The 24,156-nt window shown below is 51.9% G+C and overlaps 1 protein-coding gene across 17 annotated transcripts in view; it reads left to right on the top strand.

Moving 5' to 3' along the window:
* RGS6 (regulator of G protein signaling 6) overlaps positions 1–21,896 on the top strand; it is a 556,931-nt gene extending 535,035 nt beyond the window's left edge. For 8 of the 17 annotated variants that reach the window (XM_077909858.1, XM_077909852.1, XM_077909854.1 and 5 more), the window contains 2 exons: positions 9,099–9,165; positions 17,811–21,896. In XM_077909858.1, coding sequence (XP_077765984.1) covers positions 9,099–9,165; positions 17,811–17,977 — 234 coding nt within the window. In that variant the 3' untranslated portion in view covers positions 17,978–21,896. Of the gene's footprint in view, positions 1–1,480; positions 1,556–9,098; positions 9,166–15,737; positions 17,780–17,810 lie in introns of those variants that run through there. The other 9 variants (XM_077909863.1, XM_077909868.1, XM_077909865.1 and 6 more) reach the window with 7 other exon arrangements.
* Positions 21,897–24,156: the final 2,260 nt, after the last annotated feature.

Below are 24,156 nucleotides of genomic sequence, written 5' to 3' on the forward strand. Positions count from 1 at the left end.
GCCACAGGGTCCACACAAAGCCCTGCCCATTTGACAGGGAAGGCTCAGACTTTTTTTTTTTTTTTTTTTTTTTTCTAGAAGGCTCAGATTTAAGACCAAACAGAACTGAAAGTCTATGGGTTGGTGCAACCAGCCCATGTTGTACCTTCATTCAAAACAGAAAATAGGACTCCTCCAATGGGGCCATGTCCCACAGACGGCCAGCTGGCCAAGCACAGTGCAGGCTAGATTTCGGCCCCTACTTGACCTTCAGCTGCCCTTGGGCAGTGACTGACCCACACCACTGTACATGGGGGGCCTGGTCCGAGGGAGCCCAGTCCAAGAACTCGAACCAAAGCAGCCTCACAAGGGGGAGCCCCACATGTGATTTCAGGCTATACAAACACAGCCTATCTCTCTCCTAGTCCTGTGTGCTGGGAAGCTTCCTTCCACCACAACTATAAAATGTGTAAGCCACAGCAGGAAACCTGCGGTGCATCGCGGTGGCTCACCTTTGCATCACCTTCCCCCTCCTCCTCTGATTCCTTGGTGGAGGTCCTGGTGGTACCGCGTGGTGGAGCAGGGGACTTCTCCAACTAAAGACCACTCTGTACTGCTCACTGCCCAGCAGCCTGCCATTCTCTGCCATCTGCCTGGTTTTGCTGTTGACACATGACGAGGAGGGCGTGAGGGCGGCCAGAGCTGGAAGGCTTGCCGCCCCTTTGCTCTCCCTTAGGTATGCTCCTTTCCTCAGAGCCTCTTGGAACAGGAAGGGCCCCACCGTGGCTGCCTCTGACACACAGGACCCGGGATGCGTAGGAGGAGGGTGAGGGGAAGCAAAGCGCCTTCCACCGAGGCTCAGTGGCAGCAATTTGATTGTCCCTTTCTGGGTGGTGGCCGAAGCTACCTGGTGAGAACTCCAGCCTGGGGAGGAGAGAATGTCCTCTCTCCTCGTGTACAGTTCTGTGGAAGAGGTCACAGGGGGGCCTCGAGGGAGGGGAAATGGCAGCCCAAGTGATGCTGGCAGGAGCTTCCCCTGACACCTTGGCCGAGGGGGTTGGTTGAAGCCTCAGCTGCCCTCTCAAGAGCTTCATCACCCAGAGCCTCAGGCCCTAAAGATGGGAAATGGGGTTGCTGGGGCCTGAGCGAGCACTAGAGGCCCCAGAGAAGAGAGGAGATGAGGACCAGGTATCCATCCACCTATGAGGACATGGCAGTGGAGCTTTGTCAAGGTGCTCCTTGGAATTGAAACCATGGGGCCCGAAGCCGAGGGTTGCATGGCACATTCCCAGTGGCATCTCCACAACAGGCATTTCCGTCTTGCCTGCCAAGGCTGCCAAGGAATGCAGCGGGAAAGTCAGCTGGAGACCAGGAAGCTCTGGAAGCCAGCTGTCACCCACCCTCCCTCGCCCCTCCCTCCCTCTCCCTTTCCTCCTTCCCGGCCAAAAGAAAAGCTAATGAGAGGGGCAAAGTCAGCAGCTCACCTTCCCTCCTTCCCCAGGCAGCTCTGCGGAAGAAACCCTCAGCCCCAGGCCCAGGTGCTGAAGAGGAAGTGGAAGGCTGAGGCTCCTGGCAGGTGAGGCAGTAGGCAGACCAGGAGGGGGCCACCCCAGCCCAGCAGTAGCAGCCCCTTCCCCCAGGAGGCTGTCCCCCACCAGAGTGTCATGGTGAACAGCCACCCACTCTGGTGGCATGAGTCCTCAAATACCTGGACTCAGCAGGGCCCCTGAAGGGCTTTGACCTTAGGCCAAAAAATCCTTTTGGGCCTCTAGCAAAGTACTCTTGGCTAAAAATCTTTACATACGGTTGGTTTTGACTGCAAATAGTTCTTGGGCCCCTTTGAAACCATGGGATCAGACTGTCGTTCTAGGCTCTCTCCGGCCAGAGCCCTGAGGCCCAGCAATAGTGAAACCGTGGCCTGCCTGGAGATGGAGATGGACTTCCATGGTAGAATTTGGGAAAGAAAGCATAAAATCCTACCTCTTTTGAGCAGTGAGGACTTCTGGGGCCCTGTGGAACTCCTCAGCAGCCCCCATGCAGAGTGGCTCCTGCTCTCATCCCCAGGGCTCACTCACACACTGTGACCCCTGGAGGGCAGGGGGGGAGGGGTCACCAGAAACAGGGTAAGCAACACATGCCAATCACTCCTGTCAGTTCTGCAGTCCCTGCCCTTCCAGATGGATGCCCAGCTGGGTGTGTGTTGGGATTAGGTAAGGGGTGAGGTCCGCTGGGCAGAAAGGTGGGCTCCAGAGTGGGTGCTGTGGCATCAACCGTGCATTGTGGGGCTTGGGAAAGAATGCACGGTGAGCATCTGGGGACCTCAGCATCGCTTTGCTCCTCACCTGCAACCATACTTTCTGGTTCCCTGGAGAACTCTGGGCCAGCTTGCCACTGTCCTCTCTCAGAGGTGAGCAAAAGGAGGTTACCAGAGTCTGTGCTATCCTGGTTATAGCCAGTGGTCAGTTAAGCCTCCTCTGTACCTCTCTCTCCATCTTGGCTCCAGGCAAAGCTTCAAAAAACATATTTAATATTATAGCATTGTAGCTGAAAAATGCAAATGTAAAAATCTATTTTTTATAAACAAACTATATAATATGTAAGACAACTGAATCACCTTGGCTGCCAGGATTCAGAAAGGGAAAAGTGATCAAGTGATTCCCGATGGCAGGGGATAGGCTGGGGTCTTCCAAAACTCTGGGAAAGGGTGAGATTTCTGTGTATCAAAGAGGGTTAGGCATTTTCAGTTTGAAGAAATTTAGCCCTACATCCTGCCACTCCTCTCAGAAGGAGGAACCCCCAGCTGTTGCAGCTGATGGTTCAACCTGTCAACCCAAAGCAGCCAAAATCCTCTTCCCACGGAGTGCCCTCCCCCAAGAGAGAAAACCCAGCAGTGGCTCAGCCTCCCCACCCAGGGGGCACAAGGAGGCAAGCTCTGCAAAGCAGCTCCCGCTTCCTCTCGCCAGCCCTCCCTCCCCACCACCCAGACCCTCTTTCGCCTTCCCCAGACCCCAGTGTGACGAGCAGTCAAGTGAAAATCCAACTCCTCTGAGGCAGAAAGGCACAGCTGTGTGTTTACAGCCACTGATTCAGATCCAAATCGCATACCCTGCCAGTCTCCCGCAAGGCAGGCTGGGGGCAAACTGTGTCTCTATGTTCCAGGAGGGAATCTATTTTGGGAAGTGACCTGCAGCCCTTTGCCATAACAGAGCCTTCCTCTCACTCCCACCCCCCCACCCCCCCAGTCAGGAAAGACGTCTTTCTAGAAGGAGCTTTCACTTTACCAGTGGCTGATGAGGTTGTGGGATTTCACCCTGTTCCTTGTCACTTATATAGTCAGACTTTTGGCACATGTCCCCAGGCAGCCACATGGGAATAGCCATGGGCTTCCATCTGTCTAGTGAGAAGGCAGAGGGTGAAGGTGACCGCAGGGCCGTCGGTGACATGAACAGCGGGAAGTGCAGACCGCTCAGCAGGACAGGACACCCACTTCTGCAAAGGATGGAATCTGCCTGTCTGGCCAGGGGGACAACGGGGCCGAAGAGAGAAACCCCCAAGTGTTAGTCAGGCTTTGGGATAGCAGGAACTTAGGAAGGGGACAAAGCTGCCAATGTCAAGGTCAGGGAGAAGAGCCCCAGTCTGCCTGTGTCCAGCCGGGAAAGTTAGAAGTCAGAGAGCTCGAGGTCTAAGGTCTAAAACCACGGTGGAGTTCTCCCCAAATGAGCTCTTGGTGAAAATGACTGGTGGTGGGGTCTCCCCTTTTGTATACCAGAAAGTGAGTATCTTTGGTTTGACTCAAGTTTGAGAATCTCAGCATTCCAGAAGGAGGGCAAGATATAAAATCTTATGTAGGGACAATCTGTGAGATGTTGCTGTGTAGCAGAATGCTAAATGGAACACTGCCTGGGGGGCTGAGAAGGCTCAGAACAGGGGGATTGTCAGTTCGACCATGTTACCTGAAGGCCAATGAGAGAAGGACACTTCGGTGGCTCCCCAGCAGATGGGAAGGCGAGGCAGGGTTGGGGAGTGTGTAACCACCCCAGCAGTGGCAGGGTCCAGCTAGCAGTGATCTTTGCACTCTCCCTAATCCCAGCCAAATCCTTTCAACCTGAGGACCACGGCCCCCAACAGGAGTGGTTCTTCTCTGTATGATATTTGGCAGGAACTTTCCACAACTCCCCTGTCAGCCTGGCTGATTTTAGAAGGATGACCTGTCATCACTACACCCCTTGCTCCAGAGAATATTTATTTGTGTCCTGCTGTTAGTGCAGTAAGGTTGAAACCAATATCTGTTCCTTCCCTTCTCCCCCTCCACCTCCACTCTCTCTGTGTTTGCCAGAACTGGGTAAAGCAAGTGTATTCATGGCATCTTAATGACTGGTAAGAGGGTGAACTCATAGATCTGTGTCAACTAGAAACTGCCTTTCTGGTAGGCCACATGGCCCTGTCCTGTCGACCTCCTTTGTGAGGACTCAGATGAAGAGAAAACACCTCAGTCATATTAACAGATCTGAAATTGCAAGGTGTTGCTCATTCGGGAGACAATGGAATTCTATTTGAAAAGTATCTCCTTCTGGTGGGATCGTAGGTCAAAAACAACTACATAAAATTTAACAACATAAAATTTATGTTAAAAAAATTCAGCCTCATAACTATAGGATGGCATTCATAGCCTTTGCTGCAATCCAAGTAAAAAAAAAAATATCTTGGGTTGTAGCTGGCTACAAGCTTCATATAAGCAAAAGCAAGGTGCAGTTGCCTTAAAAAAAAAAAAAAAAAAAAAAAAAAGCTACTTTAGGCTATAATAACCAAAGTGGAATGGCCAAAAGAGAAAAGAAAAGTGGCTCACTGTTTTCATGTTATTCTAGGCTGTGTTGAGTCTTGGTTCTGAGCACCCACAATTTGTCAGGAACTTGAACAATCTAGGGATATTCTGGAAGAGTCACTGGAGAAACCATGTCAGGGGGGATAAAGATGTCCAGCTCCTCAGGAGACTAGATAACCATCATGAGATATATTTGTATCTTCCACAGTAAGTGGACCTTTCTAGGGAGTTCCAGGCAAAGCTAGAAAAAATGGGTAGAAGATACAGGGAGGGCCGCTGTACTGGAGAATAATAGTAGCAATTTCCCAACAGTGGGATATGTCACCTGGAGGATCACTGAGCTCCCTGGAAATATTCAGAAGCTGAATGGCCAAGGGTATCACAGAGCAGACTTCTGCATTGGATTCTATCTTTTTTTTTTTTTTTCTTAAGAGAAGGAGAAATGGAGGAGAGGGGGAGAGGGAGAGAGAGAATCTTAACTCAGTCTCCACACCCAGTGTGGCAAAGCCCCATGCAGGACTTGATCTCACGACGCTGAGATCACAACCTGAGGAGGAATCAAGAGTCACGTGTTCAACTTACTGAGCCACCTAGATGACAGCCACCCTCTATCATCTCTTTTAGCTGGAATCCTCCGATGCATTACTTATTAAATGGATCCTACTGTATTTTATTCTATGGTTTATAAATAACCCTTAAAAAAGGAGAATGGATCATATGAGGGAGTTTGCTGAGATTGGAGGAGTCAGATTAGCCTCTGCCTTTGAGGGAGAAAAAGCCAGATGATGACACAGGCAAAGCAAGGAAAACTGTCAAGGAGCGGAATTACTGCCCTTCACATGTCATCCTTGCCTTTTGTTTTTTGGGATTGTTTTTTTGTTTTTTTTTGTTTTTTTTTGTTTTTTTTTGTTCTTTTGTTTTTTTGTTTTTTTTTTTTTTAAGCCAATCGCTGCTGATGCAGCTGAGCTCTGGCAAGAGGGCTCTCTCCCCTGAATGCCTGAAAGGAGGTCAGCGAGCAGAGGACACAGGCGCCCGCTGGCACAGGGCAGCTGAGCGGCTGTAGTGCAGTCAGGCCGAGCACAGCCGGGGTGGGCATGTGCGTGGGACACCCTGGCTCTGAGTTGGAAAACGCTTGGCCTGTCCTCATTCCCATCCAGAAAGGGTGCTTTGTGGAAAGTGGAAAAGGTGAGAAAGCCAGTTGCCTCTTACCCAGTGCCAGTTGCAGATTTCAGGTGGGCAAGCTGGCACCCATACTATCTCCACGTGGCCAGGAGCAGAACACGCTCCCAGGGGCCTTAGACCAGGGAGCAACTGCCCTTCTGGGGCGCTCACCTCCTGGGCTCTGCCTTGAGGACTTATCTTCAGCCTAACTCAGGGGAAGGAAGGGCTCCATGTCACATTCTTTCCAGCTGTCCTGAAGACCAACACGATTGCAGATGACACTCGTCTTCTCTCGGGCTTCACCAGGGCTGCTTTCAACTCATCATGGGATTGTATAATTATGGTGATTACAGCTTATGGCTTTTTTCCTCTCTTCATCTCTTGCTTTCAGATTCTTTAAGGCCTCTCATTATACATGGTGATCCCCGTGAAGTCAGCAAAGTTTTAATAAGACATTTTTTAAAGCTAAAGAAAACCCAGTTAGAGTTGATTGGTACTATGTCCCCTCAGACAGTCCTTTAAAACTCTGTCGGGCACCATTGGTGCCTGGATATGAGATGGGGAGGGAAAGGTAATGGGGATCCAGAAGGCACCCATGCTTTTTCACAGGTTGAGAATGGTTTGAGAACCATTCCATGCCATGTCCCTGGCCTTTCTCATTTGCACTAAGAGTGGGGTGCATCTGAACCCCCACGCCTAATGGGAAAAGACAGACCATCAAGCAAGGATAGCGGCCCTGGCCTTTACATCATAACAAATTAAGTTGGAAAATAGACATAAAGCAGCCAATACAAAACTCAATCCAACCTTGTAATCTGCGGCAAAAGTAGAGAGGAAATTCTGATGGATTTTCTGTCCTGGATGATACTGGAAGGTTCTGGGGCATCCATTTTTTCTAACTATGTAAAGGAGCCAACCATTAGCATTTGTGACCGATCGCAACAGGGCAATCATATACTTGATGGTGGTTTCCTTGGTAATGGCACAGCTCCAGAGCCCGTCATTTGCTAGCTCTCAATAACAGCTTTTCCTAAATTGTTTCTAGATCTGTAGGATGTTATGGGAAGGATCACCAGGAAGGAGTGCAGGTGGGGTGGCCACTGGAACCCCCGACCTGCCCTTCAGTGGCTTTCCACGGGTTTAGTTTCAGGGGCCTCTTCTTCTCCACACTCCCTGGGACCACATGAATAACCACAGTGAGGTATACGGTGCCCCTGCGGGACCCGCCTTGGAGAGACTCCTTGGGGCTGACTGCCCAGAGCTGTCCAGACTACTTCTTACCCTGGCCGTAGCCAGGGGGTCACACCTGGAGTGTACCTGAGCAGCACCCATCACCCAGAGCCAACTGTTGTTGAAACCTGGCACAACATTTCCAACTGCATTCTCGTCCCCCACTGAAGACTGACCTGCTCACTTTGCCCCGAGAACAGTGCCCCTTTGGTGGCCACCAGAGAGCATGGAAGCATTGGGTTAAAGATGGACAGCCCTGGCTGACACCTGTCCAGCCACCTGGGACTGGCACAAGACCCCAGGGGAGCCGCTCACCTGGCCAATGGTTAGAGCACAGCCCCAGCCTGCTGCACAGGGGGATACTGGCACCAAACGAGGACAGAATAGTAGTCACTGCCATTTCTGGGGGGCTCGCAGTGTTATAGTATGGGTGTCTGCACCATACTGGGCTTGGCCAGCGAGGGACTTTGTTTCCATTTCAGTGCTACCACTTAGCAGCCTCTCTGAGCCTCAGTTTTCTCATCCGTGAAAGGGAGATAAGAGTGACAATTAAGTGGGGAACAAATACACCGGGTGCTTAGCAGAGTGTTTGCAGTACGTGTGCTCAAGTGGAACTCTTTGTATTATTATTTTCATTATTACGCTGTTTTGCCCCCCGCCCCCCGCCCCCGTGCTTAGCTTGTATTACCTTACTTAATTTCCAACAATATTCTCTGCAGTAGGTATCCTGTATTTTGCAATCGGGGCTGGGGACGTGCATATCCCATGTATGACAGTGGTGTGCAAGGCACATCTAATTATGACAGTGACCGCTTGTCGAACGACTTGCTATACGGTAGCTATTATTATTGGCTCACTTTTAAAGTCCAGAGCTAATTTCTCTGCTTTCCTTCGGAATGGAGGGACCGAGGTGACTGGCAGGCCAGTTTCTACCCTGCGGTCAGTTACGTGGGGTCCCTAAGCACTTCCCAGGCCATGAGAGCTGTGTGGTGCTGGGGGTGGGGAGAGCCACTTAGAGAATGTTGCATCCACTGTCAGGATCTGGCATTTGCCACCGCCGCCCCTCTCCCACCCACCCATCGAGGTGCACAACCCTGAGACACCTCCTGCTTCCAGATACGGATCAGGAGTAGTTGTCTCCATGGTAAGAGCGTGAAATGCAGTCCTCCAGCTGTAGCACTCTGCACAACAGAAGCCTCATTCCCAGAAACCCTCACCTCTCAGCTGTCTGCCTGCCTGGAGCCACCCTGAGCAATACAACCTCAGCGAGTCTGGTTGCTCCATCTGCCAGATAAACAAAGGCTTGTATTTTTTTAGCCACACACTACAAAGTGGGGTTGTTGGAGGAGTCAGAAGCAAGTGGCAGGGGATGCTTTGAAATCCCTCCTAAACCAGATCCCTGGGGTACATGCTTTTCCACTGCTTGTAGTATTGACAGAAACAGAAGCAGAGAGGCCATTTCCACTGACACGAATGGCTTCTTCCGGGGGGAGAATTTGGGTTTTATATCTGTATCTTAAAGTAAATGCTTTAAGTTTGCAGTGTTTGTCAAAGATTGGCATCGTAGGAGCCTGATATAAAGCTCTGCGGCCAATCACATAATTGCTTATGCAGCTTGCATGAGATGCTTCTGTAAGTGCCTATGGTGTAAACATGCACATGAATATGTGTACACGGCTGTAGCACACAGGTGCATGTATTGCCTGCCTGACCTATGCCTCTGTGTTCAGTGTGTGACTTGTGAGTAACATACGCTGCAGACTCGCATGTGCCTCTGCGCATGCATTGCATGCCCGCTGCAGCTGTGTGCATGTCTGGGTAGGGGCACCCCGAAAGCCACAGGTATTCATGGTTTCAGCTGGATAAGTTATTCTTCACTTCCCTTCTTAAAAACACAATTGCCTAGTGCTGCTGGCGCAGAGTCAGAATGGCCGCTGCATTTCACCCCCGAGGTGGCTTCCTTCCAGCAGTGGGTGAGTGATCCCCGCGTCCGCACTCTCTAACCTTTTTTGGGATCCTTCTGCACAGAAGGTGCTCCAAAATCTGGAAGAGATGATCTGTTTGTCCGTGGCCTTGTCTCTGCCTACCTCCCTTGTTCCCACACCCTTGTTCCAGGAACAGTCAGCAGCACCTAGTTTTTGGTGTCCCCATTTTTTTCTGCCCATTTTTTGCACCTGTAGTTTTTTTCTTCCTAAGGGCCAATGAGCCAGGGGTCCAGAAATGATGCTAAGCTATAAGTCCCTTGTCTCAGAGGCAGTGTGCAAATAATGTCTTTAGGTGCTGATCGCTTCTCCTAAACCCCTAGCAGAACAAGACAGAAATGTTCACTACCTTTGATGGTGCTTTTAAATCCAACAGCAGCATCCTTGCACTTACAGAGTCCACAACCCTTCCCCTGTGGCCCAGGGCCAAGTCCCCCAGGAACATTTCTACCTACTAGACCATCAGGAGAGAAGAAGGTTGGGCAAGCACCTATCCACTGTCCCATGGGCACCAAAAGCATTGCAGCAACATATAAAAAGGGTCTGTAGGGAAGAAGGTTCCCAGTGGATGGGAGTTCCACCGACCTGAGTTTCTATCTAGAGATCCCTGAAAATGCTGTTTGACCCATCCCCTAATGTACTTTTTCAGGTTGGAAATACATGTGTGATAAATGCCTACTGAAGCGCATTCCTGGTGGTAGGGAAGAAAGAGAAATAAGCCGGCCTTCCTTGCATTTGTGTCCAGATGGACATGGACATTCATGGAAGGATTATGCTTTTGGGCGGTGGGGGGCAGTCCTCATGTTGACTGCCTGTGCCTTCTAGACTCTGCTTTGGCAGCCGGCTTAACCACAGACCCCAACCTATAGATGAGTTTTGGCTAAACTTGTTCATAGGAGGTGAGAGGTGCCCTTGGGAAAGAGATTTAGAGTCCCCGTGGTTCTGCAGGAGAGTCACACGTTGCCAAGCAAATGATTCCACCTGCTGTCTCTTCCACTAAACTTCAGTGGCACTCTCCCCTGGAGCCATGGTCAAGGGTCACTTGCACATCCTACTTGGAAAAAAGTATCACATTGTTGCTAGTAGCAACACAGCCATGTCCCTGTTTCCTGGAGTCTCTTGACCTTTGCCTAATTTGGAGTGAACCGGAGCTAAGATCCTAAAGCATATCTGGGGAGGAGACGGAGGAACAGGGGAAGAGGAAGGCATTGCATGGGCTACAGGAAGGCATACTACTGAGGGGCCTTGCAAGCGGAATGCCCACCTCCACTCCACTCCTGAATCCACCAAGAACTTCCCTGTAAGCTGAGTATACAAAGAGCACCAGGGTTGTTCAGTCAGAACCAGAGGAAGGAGAGATGGAGATCTGATATGAAAAGGGGGACATTTCTCCCTGCACAGAAAGAACACAGGCAAGGTGGCAAGGCACAGCTTGGAAAGGAAGCTGGGGAATCTGCGCCTGGGCATTGTGCCACCAGCTTAGGGCACAGATGCTATCCCCTTGTCACTCTTGGCATAGCTGCCTGGTTCCGGATTTGTCCCTGCGTAGCTGGGGGACCACGGAGGAAGCTCTCCTACCACCCGCCAAAATTAACAAGAGAGGCTGGCCTTTGCAAAGAGCCCCATATGTGATGAGCATGATGGAGGGCAGGAGGCAGGAGGCAGAAATGCCACCCACCGAGGGCTCCCCCAGCCTGGCTAGGACACTGGATTTAGGCACTTGGTTCTAATTGGAATTGGTTCCAATTAGAGTAAGACAGCTCCACCTGCCCCTCCTTAGAAAGGTAAACATTACACCTGCTTCCCTCCTGCCTGGGACAGTTGCTATGGAGACCCTAGAGGCATCAGCACCAATAATGTGTGAGCACAAACAGAAGTGCTAGCTTCACCTGGCCTGTCCAGCAGGTGCACTTTAAAGCCATGCACGCCAGGCTTTGGAGACAGGGGCCCCAGCTCAGTGCAATAGCCAGTCTCACTTTGCCGGGCTAGGCCAGCCAAAAGATGACACCTTCCCTCTCAGGAGTCCCAAATATGATGAGGGGAAGGACCCCAGACAGAGCAGAAATGCTTGCAGTGGTATCTGGCATGTCCAGGAGTGGAAGCTTCTTTCTCAGTGAGGTTGAGGAGATCTCCTTGGGCTGCCCAAAAAGATTGCCCAGTGTGGATTGGCATGGAGGCGTCGTTAGTCTCTGAGCGTCTCCATCTGCCTCCTTCCTTGAGCGTGATGGCCACATACAAAGTAGAAAGCTTATGGAGGCCGACCCACTTAGCTCTGCCACTGACTAGCTGTATGCTCTCGGCCCAGGGACTCAAGCTCTATTTGAGCCTGTTTCTTCATCTATCCTGACACCATATATCATAAGACTTTAACCTAAGATATCGTAAGACTTTAAAGTAATGCAGAACTGGCAAGGATGGTGTGGACATTAACACCAGTGTCTGTAAAATGCCTGGTGTGTTTGACACACAATAGTTGTTCAATGTTCTATTGTCAGGTAGCTGTTAGTAACTGTCCTCAGTAGTTAACCCCGACCCCTGGTAATGGGACCATTCCCACCCCGTCACCATCAAGGTCCATGCTAACTGAAGAGGAAGGCACTTGAGACGGGAGAGTTCCTGGGATATTGACGCCACCCCATTGGGCAGGAATAAGAAATTCAAAGAGAAAGTCCTTGGGAGATCACAGCATAGATTGGTCCTTTCACATTTAGTACCTTTCACATTTAGGAGCACTGGCAATTCACCTTTTCTAAGTTAAAGGAAAAAATTAAGACGAAAAAGCACTGGTAGCTGCCATTATAGGCCAGAGTAAGGTTTCTGAAACTGCTAATGGCCCCAGTGATATTTTATGGGAATTGTTTTCAGATGATATAACTACTGGTAGATCCCATAGACCCACCATTTTACACGGCAAAATCTGGTTGGTTTTTTACCGCTGTACCTAAAATAGTGAGCTGTTTCCAAAAAATCCATTATTTTTATTGTGATCATATTCCTTATTTTTTGACAGGTTTAAATGCATATGAGTGAAATTAATTCTTTAGCCAGTGAACTTTTTTTATTATAATTCAATTTTCACCTATTTCTGGGTTTTTTTATTTGAGCGTTGTTTTATGTTTGTGGTATCTTATTTTTAAAAGTCAAATAGAATATTTTAAAGCCAAATAAAATGCCCTTCAGCTCCTGAGAGAGATCAGAAAGCTTTGCAAGGACCCAAGTGTAATGTAGACCCCAGGAATGGATCTTGCCACAGGCTCTGGCCCCCAACTACTGCAGAGTGAGAAGCCTAAAGCATGCTTCCTCCTCCCTGTGGGGCTCCAGCCTGGCCCTACTGTGGATTAGCAGTGTGTGATCTTTGGCTAGTCCCAAGACCGGGTTTTCCCCTTTCATGTGCTCCACTTGGCCATGAAGTTCAGCAGAGGCTGAGTTGATGAGAAATGGAGACTTGAGAAGTTTTTTGAAACTCATCTGTATTAAGTATGGATTTTCCTGCCTTTCTCTGCCAGATTCTAAAACCCGTGAACTACCCCAAGCAAGTGGCACTCTTTCCCCAGAATGAAACATCACTGAGAAAGGAGGTGTCACAGAATCCCTTATATGCCTGTTTGAAATCATCCCTTTGGCTTTGCTCAGTGGAGAGGGGGTGCCGGGGGCACCAACCTCCAGGGAAGTCACCCGATGAAGTCAGGCAGGTTCTTGACTTCTCCCCTCCTGCCAAACCCAAGCCAGGACCCTTACCTTCTCACCTGGTTCTTAGGCTCCTGATTGCTCTCCTCAGCAAGCCCTCCTCCCCAGGCCCGTGATTTCATGCACACTCATCATTTATGAGCCCAAGCATCATCTACTCATGGGTGACCTTCAGTCTCCTTGAAGAGGACAGCTTATCCGGGGAGCCTCCCACTTCTTGCCTACTGAGGTCATTTGGTGAGCCCTATTCAGCAAAACACAATTTTCATTAGCCAGGATGAAAAATGCCTGTATCACAACGAGATGATCAGTTTGGATCAATGCACTAGAACAGTGTTCCACACAGGTTCTATTGCAAGTTCTAGTTCCTCTTGCTGAAGAATCGGGTTTCTCCTACACTGGAGTAGATAAAGCACTGGATTAAGCCCAAAGGCAAAGTCATAGGGCCAGCAACTGAAAAAAGAGGAAGGAGTGGGAAATTTCAAAGCAGAGATGCAATGGCTGGATTTTTTTTCCCTAATCTCTTTTTTTCTCTTGGGTTATAATTACATATAGCAAAATGAACAGATCTGAAATGTGTGGTTCAGTGAATTTAACAAATGTTTTGTACCGGTGTCACCTATGCCCCATGACCCTGGAAGGTTCCCCCATGCCCCTTTCTACACAATGCCATCCTTCTCCTCCAGAGGCAACCACAGTTGATTTCTATCCCCGTAGTAACATGGATTTAGACTTGGCAGACTTGAGATTTGTAACTTTGGTCTTAGGTCATCTGGGCAAATCAGCTTGAGAGTCTCAGCAGCAGCTCAGATGTCTTTACTCCCTTAGCATTGAGAAGGGTCCTGCCTGAGTCCCTAGCGCTTGGCTCTGCTGCCCCCAGTATGCCACCTAACCCTCAGGGTTACTGTCTGAGCCACAGCCCTCCTCCCAGCCAAAGAGTTTAGCATCAGTGTCCCAGGTAAGTAAGCAGTGAAAGCTCCTGGTAACCCGGACCGTGCATGCTTTGTTGATTAATATCTGGAAGTGCAATGCACAGAGCCACAGCATGTCAAGCAGCATGTTGATTTTTCTTCAAGCACTGCACAAAAGGGAGCCGTTCCTTTTGTGCATTTCCTTTTAGAAACAAAGGATTCCATGACCACCTTCTTCCAGGCTTCTAGCCATCAAGATGGCCACAGAGCTAAAATGATTAGTCAGGGTGGAGGGTGGATGTTTGTGAACCCAGTCCATGAAATTGAAGGATCCTAATTCTATTGGATTAACTTTGCCAAATGTCTCAAAGGTGAAAAGCACATTGTCTGTATGCAAAGCTTCGGGTGACTCTGGAATGTACCTTCTGCAGTTCAGTTCTTAATCACTGTATATTTTTTCACTTGGACAAAGGCTGCCTGCTAATAGCATTTTCAACCACCTTCAGCTGCTTCGCTCGGCTACGCCAAGGCCTCAGGCTGAGCTGGCTGCAGTTTCCTGGCACCATGGTCCGTTCCCAACTGACCAGCACTGGGGAACATCACACATTCACACCCTGAAAAAATGGCTTCCCTTGTCACTATGCAAGATGCCAGGTGGAAGTAGAACTACCACTCCCCTTCCTGAGTGTTTCCTACAGAATCATCCAATTAGAGGCGGGGAAGGGGGTGAAGAAGAGGGAGAGAGGAGCCTGAGAGGGTGCAGGGCAGGAGCGCTCTTCACTCTGGACAGGGCAGGTAGCTCAGGGGCTCCCAGCAAGCCCCTAGCAGCATGGACCTTGGGGCAGCTCATTTCTGAACACAGGTAGTCTCTGCTGTCAGATTTCACTTTGATCCCTGAAAATTACAGGAGCCTCAGCTCTTCAGAAGAGAGGCAGCTGCTGAGCTGGTGTGATTGCAGGATTTCTTCCCCAAAGCCCGAGGCCAGGCATCTAGCCATGCCTGCGTCCTGCATGAATAACCACCTGCCAGCCCCACCCAGGAGGTTACTGAGTAGCGGCCAGATTGCAGTTGGACCGAGCTGCCCCCTGAGCCGACCCTAAACCTCACGACCTCCTTTAGCAGCAGAACTGGCATTTGAAAAATGTATGTGTGCAGGGCCGGGGGGAGGGAAGGGAGACAATAATGCCAAGGAACACCACCTGGATTGCTGAGAGGCTGGGAACAATCTCAGGGCAAGTTCCCCAGGCTGGCCTCTGAAGTCCTGAGAAATGGAAGCAGCTGGGGGGAAGGGGAGGAGAAGGCATTGACGGCTGGCCACAGGTCCTTGGAGTCAGAGCTGTGAGGCTGAGCTCCAGGACTCAAGCAGGAAGAGATTAATTAGTGCCTCCAAGCCTAGCCCAGCCCCTTCTACAGAACAGGGAGGGGCGGAGGGTAGGGGACCTCAGGGCCAAAGGCACCTAAAACAGACAGTCCCATAATAATCCAGATACAGAATCTCCAACCTCCCTCAACGTACAACCCCCTCTCCAGCCAAAATGACCTCACTAATGAGGAAGAAGCTATAATGAGGGTTTAGATGCCTGGTAAACCTCACCTTCTTTGTTTCTGGGCTCTTAACATACACACTAGCAATAGACTTATTCAGGAGCTTTAGTGATTTTTTTTTTTCACATCCACCAGCTAAATCAGAGCCCGAATACCACGTATGGCAAAGCCAAACATCATATTTGGTGACATAACATGTAATTTGTTGCCCTGGTGGAAAAGGGACAGAAGGAGGGGGGAGGAGCCAGTATTTGGTGTGTGGCTACTGCAGCAATAACGGACACCAAGAGGCAAGCAGAATCCGTCCGTGCCCTTCAAACAAGCAGGGATGGTCATGGGTAAAGGGGCTGGCGGGATGGGGGGAGGGTTAGAACCCTCGGACCAGGAGGCCCCAGCCTCATCAGCTCCACATTTCCCCAGAGGGGACCTCACACACATACCCGCGCTTCCTGCCTTCAGGCCTGCATCAAGAAGGCACAATCCCAGATGAACCAACAAGATGACAAATGCCTCGAGCTCCATCTAAGAAAGGGCAGTCAAGGAGAGTAGCAGCCATGTGTGTGTCTTAGAATCCAGGGCTGGAGAAAGTCCCTGAAGGTCAGCCTCTGCCAGTTGCGAGCTCTCGTCCTGCCTAACCCGCTCTCCACAGAGAAGTAGCCAGCCACCTTGCCTTTAGTGATCTTGCAAAGACTGGCACTGTAACCCTCTAGGATTAAAAAAAAACAAACTGATTAAAAAAATCCTTACCCTGGTATAAATGTATCCTGCTGCAGGCTAAGTTTAGTGTATGTGAAGATTCAGATAAGGTTGCTGATGAGGAGATTCTGTGTGTGTATGTGTGGGGGGGCTTAAAACAGGGGAGAAAAAAAATGAAGTTTTGTCTCACTAGGGAAAAGGAAGAGTGAAAGAAAAGGAGAAAAAGAGCAAGGGGATGTAGATGCAGACTTTCCAACAGCTCCCGAGGGCAGATCCATTTCTGGACAAGCTCCCATGCATGCCACTGGAATTCTCAAAGTCAATCTGGCATGTCCCTCTATGGAGAGCTAAGCCAGATGACACGTTGTCTTGCATCCAGCAAACTCACAGCCCTTGCTCATTTATTAGATATACCCATTATCCATCAATTCATCAATCAGTAGGTTTATTGAGTACTCTACCAGGCTTCACAAACCTGATCAATTTTTTTTAATTACATCCAGCTTGCACACAGCCAAGCCCAGTAAACAAGATGAGCCCTGACACCCCCACTTGGAAATGGACATGAGGAGCTGCTGGCCCTTGCAGTCTCTCACTACCAAACACCACAGCCCATGCTGATGAGGACCACGTGCTCCCCTTTGCAGATGGCGATGGTGTTGCTGACCCGCTGTCAATAATAGCATGGGTTTCGAGTATTTTCTCAGACCCCGTGATCAATCTGCTTGGGTCCAGCCACACTCTCCTCTAGACCCCTGTCTGATGCTCGGGATTTCTGAGGAGGGTGAGCAAGGAATGGGCCCAGGCTGAGTCAAGGGAAATAAGCAGAATAACTGAGACTCGCTCATCCCCCTCCACCAGCCTCCTGGTGCTCAATCCCGCATCCGAGGCTCCTCGGCCACCTATTCCTTGGCACAGGAGTCACTGGCCTCTCTCACGATCTCAGTGCCTCACGCACCAGGCCTCACGGTCCAGTTTAATGTTTTCATTTTCAAGAACTGCTACGTGGGCGGCAAGCGAAGGGTTTGTAGGTAGCCTGAAGTGGAGTCCTCAAACACAGGCCCCCAGGGAGCCAGGAACATAGGACCTGGCAGGAGTGTGCTGCTCTGGGTCTTGCAGTGGCACCTGTTCACCAGCCCAGGATCCTGTCATCAAGAGTTCCCAAAACTTGTGTTTCTCTCCCGGGAAGGGCTCAGTCCTGCCTTTCAGCCAGGATCCTGGGCCTTCTGCATGCGCCTGCATTCCCCCATCTCCTGCATTCCTAAGACTAGCTCATTCATTAGCTTCTAGCCACCCGGATCCTTAACCATCACCTGTGTGGGTCAACCTCCCACTCCCCCATCTTACGACTCCCCAGTCCAGCTTTATTCCAGCGAGGAAGAACTGCTACAGGGGCGGCAAGTGAAGGGCTTATAGATGTCCCGATGTGGAGTCCTCAAACGCCCTGGAATAAAATCCTTCCTCGCTGGAATAAAATCCAGGCCAGGGGCAGCCCACAAGCACTCAGAGGCCCTCTACCTGCGAGTGGCAGCAATGCCTGGTTTGGGGTAAGTACAGTTCCCACACACATCCCGCCTGGAAAGAGAAGAGTGCCAGCAGCACACCTCCACTCCCGCCTGGCCCGGAGTCGAGGCTCCCCGGACCCCGAGGTCGCCAGGGTCACTTAGCTCGGCCGTTTGGCCTCCGTGGCTCGGGCGGCAAGGAGGAATTCGCGCGTCTGGCTGTCTGTCTGTCCCTGTCTGTGTGTGCGGGTGCGCGTGCGCCTGTGCGTGCCAACCCTGTCGCCTGTCTCTGCAGGGAAAGTCGCTGGCGGGCAAGCGCCTCACCGGCCTGATGCAGTCCTCCTGACGGTGCCCACCGCAGGGCCCGGGCCCGACGACCCCGCGGGCAGGCGGCGGCGCTCCACCTCCGCGGACAGAGGCTCCCTGCGGGGAGACCTGGTCACTGTGAAAGAGAAGGAGTGAGGGCGCTGGCGGGCGGCCCAGGGGAGCCCCGGTGGGTGACCGGGGACGCCGCCGTGCCAAGTCCGCAGAGCCCGGGGTCGGCCCCCGCAGAGGCCCCTGTTTACAACCCTCTCGTCCTTGTATAGTTGTGCGCCGACACCCCGTTCTCTAGGAGGTCCTGGGCCCTGACTCGCCCGGGCCCGGCGCCCCGTGGGGCTCCCGTCGTGACTGTCACTCCAGATTACAATCTTCCCCCCCTGGCTGGGGGATCAGGCCTCCCTGCAAACGCCAGAGGGGCCGGCTGGCCCTGAGCACATCCAGTATTACGCCCGCCTCCCCCCCCGGCTCCGGTGCACCCGCGGCACCCCCGTAGTGACAGCCACTGTGTCCCGACCGCCCCCTCCCCTCCCACGTCTGTGTAAGCCCTCCCCGCCAATGCCACGTGTCCCCGGTGCGGCCACAGTGCTGAGCAACCTCGCCGATCGCTTCCCCACCAGCTCCTTCAGGCCCCGAGGCCAGCCTTCCGAGAGGTCCCCGCCGGCCTGGGGCTGCCCGCGCACCTGTCACATGCCTCAAGGCCCCACACCAGAGGAAGCACCGAGTGGACGAAAGAGCTTGTGGCTCGGCAGGCCGTGGAGGTTCTGACCACCTTTTAAACCATTTATCATTTCCCCATTTATTCTGGTTTTGCCCCTTCTCCTTGGTTTGTTCCCCTGTGTTTTACTCAAAATAAACATGGCCATGAACTCAGGGCCACTGGGGTCCTCCCCTCTGGCAGCCCCCCCGCCCCGGGGTGGGGGGAGGTGGCTGGGTCACTCGGCTGGCAGCCCCAACGACATGGTGGCGTCCTGACAGGCACGGCCGGGCCCCTGCCGGGCCAGGTCTCCGCTGGGGCTGAAGTTGGGACTGAAGCTGCCACAGAGGGCCTAGGCCAGGGCCAAATGGTTCTCCGACAGCCCGGCGAAGGCGCCGCTAAGCAAAGTTGGTCCTCAAGGAAAAAGCAGACACAAAGCAAAACCTGCAAGAACCTGCAAAAAATCCACTTGTACTCCCTTCATGTGTATGTCAAAATGACTATCTGCCAACTGGCCGTGAGGTAATATATGTAAAGCACCGAGTCAGGTGCCTGGCGCGTAGTAGGTGCTCAGCAAACGGTAGCTATTACTCTCCTCATTGTCACTGTCACCATTGTGATGCCTGTGAGCCCTCGGACGAAGTGGTATGAAGCCACACGTGGTTGAATTCAGACGCTCACGCCACCTGCTAGAACTAGCCTCCTTTGATCTGTTTTTGTCCATAGGTAAAAATTTTCCTGGGGGAGTATATAAATAGCAAACACAGAAGCAAAAAAAAAAAAAAAAAAAGTGATCACTGGTATTTCTTTACTCACGTAGGTAGATTCACCAGCTGGTGACCAAAGGCTCATAAGCTTATTCGCAGACCTTGCCTCCTGGGTGCTTCCATGACCATCTCTGCAGCCCCATGTCTGTGCTGTCGTGTGTCCGTTCCACAGAGCCCTGTCCCCAGGGCACCAGCCTTCCATCCCTCCCAGCAGGGCCACTCTGGGCAGTGGGAGACTTGGCTCCAGTTGTACCCTTGTGGGTTCTTGACTACTATGCCTCAGTCTCCCCCACTGGCAGTCGTTGCTCTCTCTGCCAAGTACACTAGACAGTAGAGAGATGACATGTGTTAGGTCCTCAGGTTGCCTTCAGCAGCGGCAATAGCCACCCGGATTCTCGTCAGGCACTCCCACACCCTGGTTCCACAAAACCTCCGCACAGGTCCTGGCCCTCGTAGATACTCGGTAACTACTTGATGAGTAAATGAATGCAAGGAAGCCCTATCCCATGTTATGGGGTCTCTGGACTCCTCTCTTTGTTCCACCCTTTTTTATCTCCTTGCCTTTCACACAGGGCTCCTTTTCCAGAACCAAAATGCAGTCCAAGTTTTTCTGCACCCAACATTGCCCCAAAGAAGCTCCTCCCGGTCAAGGGTCCCCAAGATGTTGTTGACATCGAGGCAGTAGGTATGTGGACAAAGGACGTTCTAGCACAGCAGGTGCCTCTGTGCCCTCAGTTACCCAGGGCAAAGGCCTGGCTGCCTCCTGCCCTTCCCCATGGGCTGCAGACAGGGCAGGGTTGGCTTCCCCAGTCCTCCTGGCCTCTGTTTCTGAGCGATGGTGGCCAAGACTTGGCCAACCCTGGAGGGCCCCAGAGAGCCCCCCCCCCCAGAGCCAGGTGGACTGTACCCCTGAGACAGCGCAGGCTGAAGGTATCCAAATACCCCTGGGGACATCCAGAGGGAAGGCATGCCAGAAGGCTCAAAAGAGGAAAGGGTGCTCCGGATGCATTCAGACACAGAGCAATAAATCCCATCACCCCACCTCCCAACCAGGCATGCTCAGTTCTGTGGCCACCATGTGCTCCCCAGTAGATCAAGCCAAGCAACATGGGGAGTGGGAGGTGGGGTTGCTCTGCCCAGTTGGTCGGTCCTAGGTCAGTCTACTGTGCAGACCTTAGATTGCAAGCACACTTGGAAAATGCGGTCTTGGCCAGTTCCCCATTGGCCTGGTCTACACAGCCAAAACTTCAAACCAGATTAGACTTTGGAAAGCAGTTCTATAGCAAAGCAGTTTCCCCTCCCTCCAGAAGCTTCCTTAGCTCCCTTGACTGGGCACAGTCTCTGGACCTGGGATTCTTCCCATTCAGAGCTCCTGGGACAAATATCACATTGGCAGCCCCACAGCCAAAGCTTCAGGGGAGCCACAGAAGCAACCACCGAGCCAGCAAGTCAGATGCACAGACATCAGGCATTGGACATCAGACTGAGATCACCTCCGCCTCAAGGGAAGAAAAAAACTGGGGGCTGGGCCCGTGTAAGTGCCCAGCAACAGCCAGAGGGCTCAGTCCAAGCAGCAGGAACTCTCTCGCTGGGGAGAGGGCTTCTTCCCTTCCAGAAAGTGACGCTGTCAGGTGTGGCTGAACCCCAGGAACAAGGTGGGGCCCGGCCCCCGGGGGCAGTCAGCTGAGCTGTGCTACTGGCCCCACCAAGGCCGAGGGGTCAGGCACAGGCCAGCACCCCAGAGTTGTTGCGTAGACCTGTGAACACGTGGGGACATGCTCCAGGGGCGCTTTTCCTGGCAGGATCGCTGGGGTGTTCAAACTACCTCACCAACGGGACCCTGAACCGGGAGCCTGCCGCCCATCTGGCCTTTTTGCTATTGCTGGAAGTTGATGTTTCTCCTAAAACGCACCCTTCCCATTGTGCTCCAAATGCATGGGCTTCAGAAGCCACCACTAAGAAACCTTGCGCCACGCTGGAAAGGCTAGGGGGCTGTTGGTCTTTGGGCCTTGCGGAGAATGTTGGAGGGAGGTGCTCCAAGAAGGGAGCTGGAAAGCCCCGAGGCTGGGGGAAGATCATGGGCCACCAGCCTCCAGGGGGTCTGGCCAGGCCGAGTATGGAGCGAGGGCCGTAGGAGGCATAGTTGACTAGCGGTCAAATGAACTCACCCCGGGACCCTCTGAAAAGAGTTCTGTGCTATTGTCACAATGGCAAGGGCAAATGCCAGCAGCCTACTCATTAGTACCACCCAGTGATAAGGCCTCCCCTGGGCGCGACCCAGGGGCCATCAAGTAGCAAAGTAGCAAATGTAGCAATAAGGGGCTCGAGGCCTTAAGGGACAGGGTCCAAATGATCCAGTCTTGGCCCTCTCCCCAGTCCCAAGGAGGGCTCAGAGCCAGCTGCTGCCAGCTGTCCGGGGAGGGCTCCTGGTCTATATACTATGCCCACTCACAGCATGATCACGGACACGTCGGAACGGCCTTCTCATAGTGCATGGGGTTCTCATTAGTTTATTTTTCTGGAATTTGGGGTTCGGACCCCAGAACCAAACATGCTGGTACCGTCTAAAAATAAATGACTTTAACCCACTATAATCCAACTAACTCTGTGTGGCTACTTGGTTTGGGGGTTTATTGGGCAGGATTGGCCTCTAGAAAAAAAAAATGTACTACCTCTCTTCCTTCTCTGCTCCCCACCCAGCCCCATTATCTCTCACACACACACACACACACACACACACACACACATACACACACACACAGTCTGTTTCCCCCCCCTCACTCCCTAGCAGAAAAGCTCTGGGAAGTCAGATCTCTGGGGTGAGGGACATCCTGGTAGGGTGGAACAATGGTGTCACCAGAAGGCTAGAGCCCCTGATTCTCCCAAGTTCTCCCTGGCTGCTTGGCCTCTATGCCCCCTTGTTTGTGCTCAGCCACAAAACCCGGTGGCCTGATGAATGCCAGCAGTGTCCAGACTGCACTCCGCTGCCCTTAAATAAAGTCCCAAGATTGAAGTCTGCTGCATACAGATGGTGCTCCTCACAGGGAGCCTCGGTTTCCTGAGCGACAGACAATCCCACCTCCCACTAACACTGAAGCAGCGGGGCTCTGAATGCCTGGAAGTCAGGTTGACGAGAGGAGGACAAGAATGAGGTAAAAAGGAGCCACACAGTGCTGCAATCCTCTCTATTAAAAATAAGGCAGGTACCTAGCAGCTTGCTTCCGTGGCAGAAACTTCACTTCTGGAAGTAGCAGTGATCTGAGAGGCATGGGAATGGGTTTTTGGGCACCTGTGCATGGGAACAAGCCTGTCTCCCACTCCCTGGGCTACCTCCCAGAGCCCACACCAGCCACAGTGCCTGAATTGTCAAGTCTGTGGTGTATCCCACTGTCAGGTCTTGGCCCACCATAAAAAAGCCTTGCTTCCCTGTCCTCTATGATCAAGGCCACCACCCCCAAGGAACTCAGAACTCCTCCTACCCAGCAGAGCCGTTAGCTTATTTCCAGAATCTTCCTTTAATAAGTGACCTCTGTCTATGTATCCTACTAACCACTGAGAGCAGAGATCTGCTCAGGTTCAGGGTGGAGGGGGCATTTGAGCTGCCAGTTATACCACTAAAAGCTGTGCCCACCTAGGAATGCCTGTGTAATCCTCTCTCCGCCACCCCCTTTCCGAGGCTTCTGATGCAAAGGGCATGAGGCTATTCCTTCCCGTGGTGCCAGCATCCAATTGCTCATTAGTCTCAGCTCCCAGGGGGTTATTAGGGCATCTCTTAGGACATTTTCTGGGATGCGGCAGCCTCTAAACTCTGTGGCTTGGAGAAGCAACCAGGAGGCCCTCTGAGGGGCATGTCCCCTGCTGGGCCACAGAGTTCTGATGGCATGCTTTCCCTCAACCTGCCTTCTGGAGCAGAGTGCCCACGTGATCTCCTGGCTTCCCTTACTGGGACTTGCAATTCGTGAGCTGGGCCCCCTTCCCTATGCCCAGCCCTTCAGCACCCACAGTGGGGTTACGGGGGCTACCCTTGGACCCATACACAGAGGGGCAGGGCTTCCTGGCCAAGGAGAAGCTACAGGGCCTCACTTGTTCTGAAGGGGCTCGAGGTGGGGGATGCAGCTTGGCATGAGCTCCTTCCAGAACAGAGCTGTTATGCTCCTGCTCCCTTAAAGCCTAGGCTCTATGCTCCCAGAGTCTGGCTTATTTCAGTGGACAAAAGAGAGAAAGGGACACCTGGGTAGCTCAGTGGTTGAGTGTCTGCCTTCAGCTCAGGGCATGATCCTGGGGTCCTGGGATCAAGTCCCACATCAGACTCCCCACAGGGAGCCTGCTTCTCCCTCTGCCTGTGTCTCTGCCTCTCTCTGTGTGTCTCTCATGAATAAATAAATAAAATCTTCAAAAAAAAAAAAAAGAGAGAGAAAGAGCCCCTGATTGCAAGGCTGAGACACACAGCCTTGGTTGGAGTGTTAGTTCCTTCATTTGTAAAACAGGGACAAGAATTTTAAAATGTTATGGTTGTCATGAATGATATGTGCCTGGCACATAGTAAGTGCCCATGAAACAGGAGCTGGCATTAGTTATTGCTACATCTGAGAGGCACGGAGAGGTGGTGAGAGTGGGGTATGTTAGCAAATCCCTCCTAGGCAGCTTTCCCTGCAGCCTGGCCCTGGACGGACCGACAGACAAATAGAAAGTTGGCTCTTCCTGCCGGCAGGGAGGCCATGGTTTATTTGCCTGTGCAGGGAGCATCTAGCCCTGCCTGTGTGAAGCCCCTTGGTCTCCTTTTCCTACCTGAGACCTCGCTGTGTGTCACTTGATGGTCTCAGCAATTCCACATTAGGCCTCAGTAAATAGCAGAGCAG

The sequence above is a fragment of the Canis aureus genome, chromosome 9, assembly GCF_053574225.1.
Source record: "Canis aureus isolate CA01 chromosome 9, VMU_Caureus_v.1.0, whole genome shotgun sequence".
NCBI classification, from domain to species: Eukaryota; Metazoa; Chordata; class Mammalia; order Carnivora; family Canidae; genus Canis; species Canis aureus.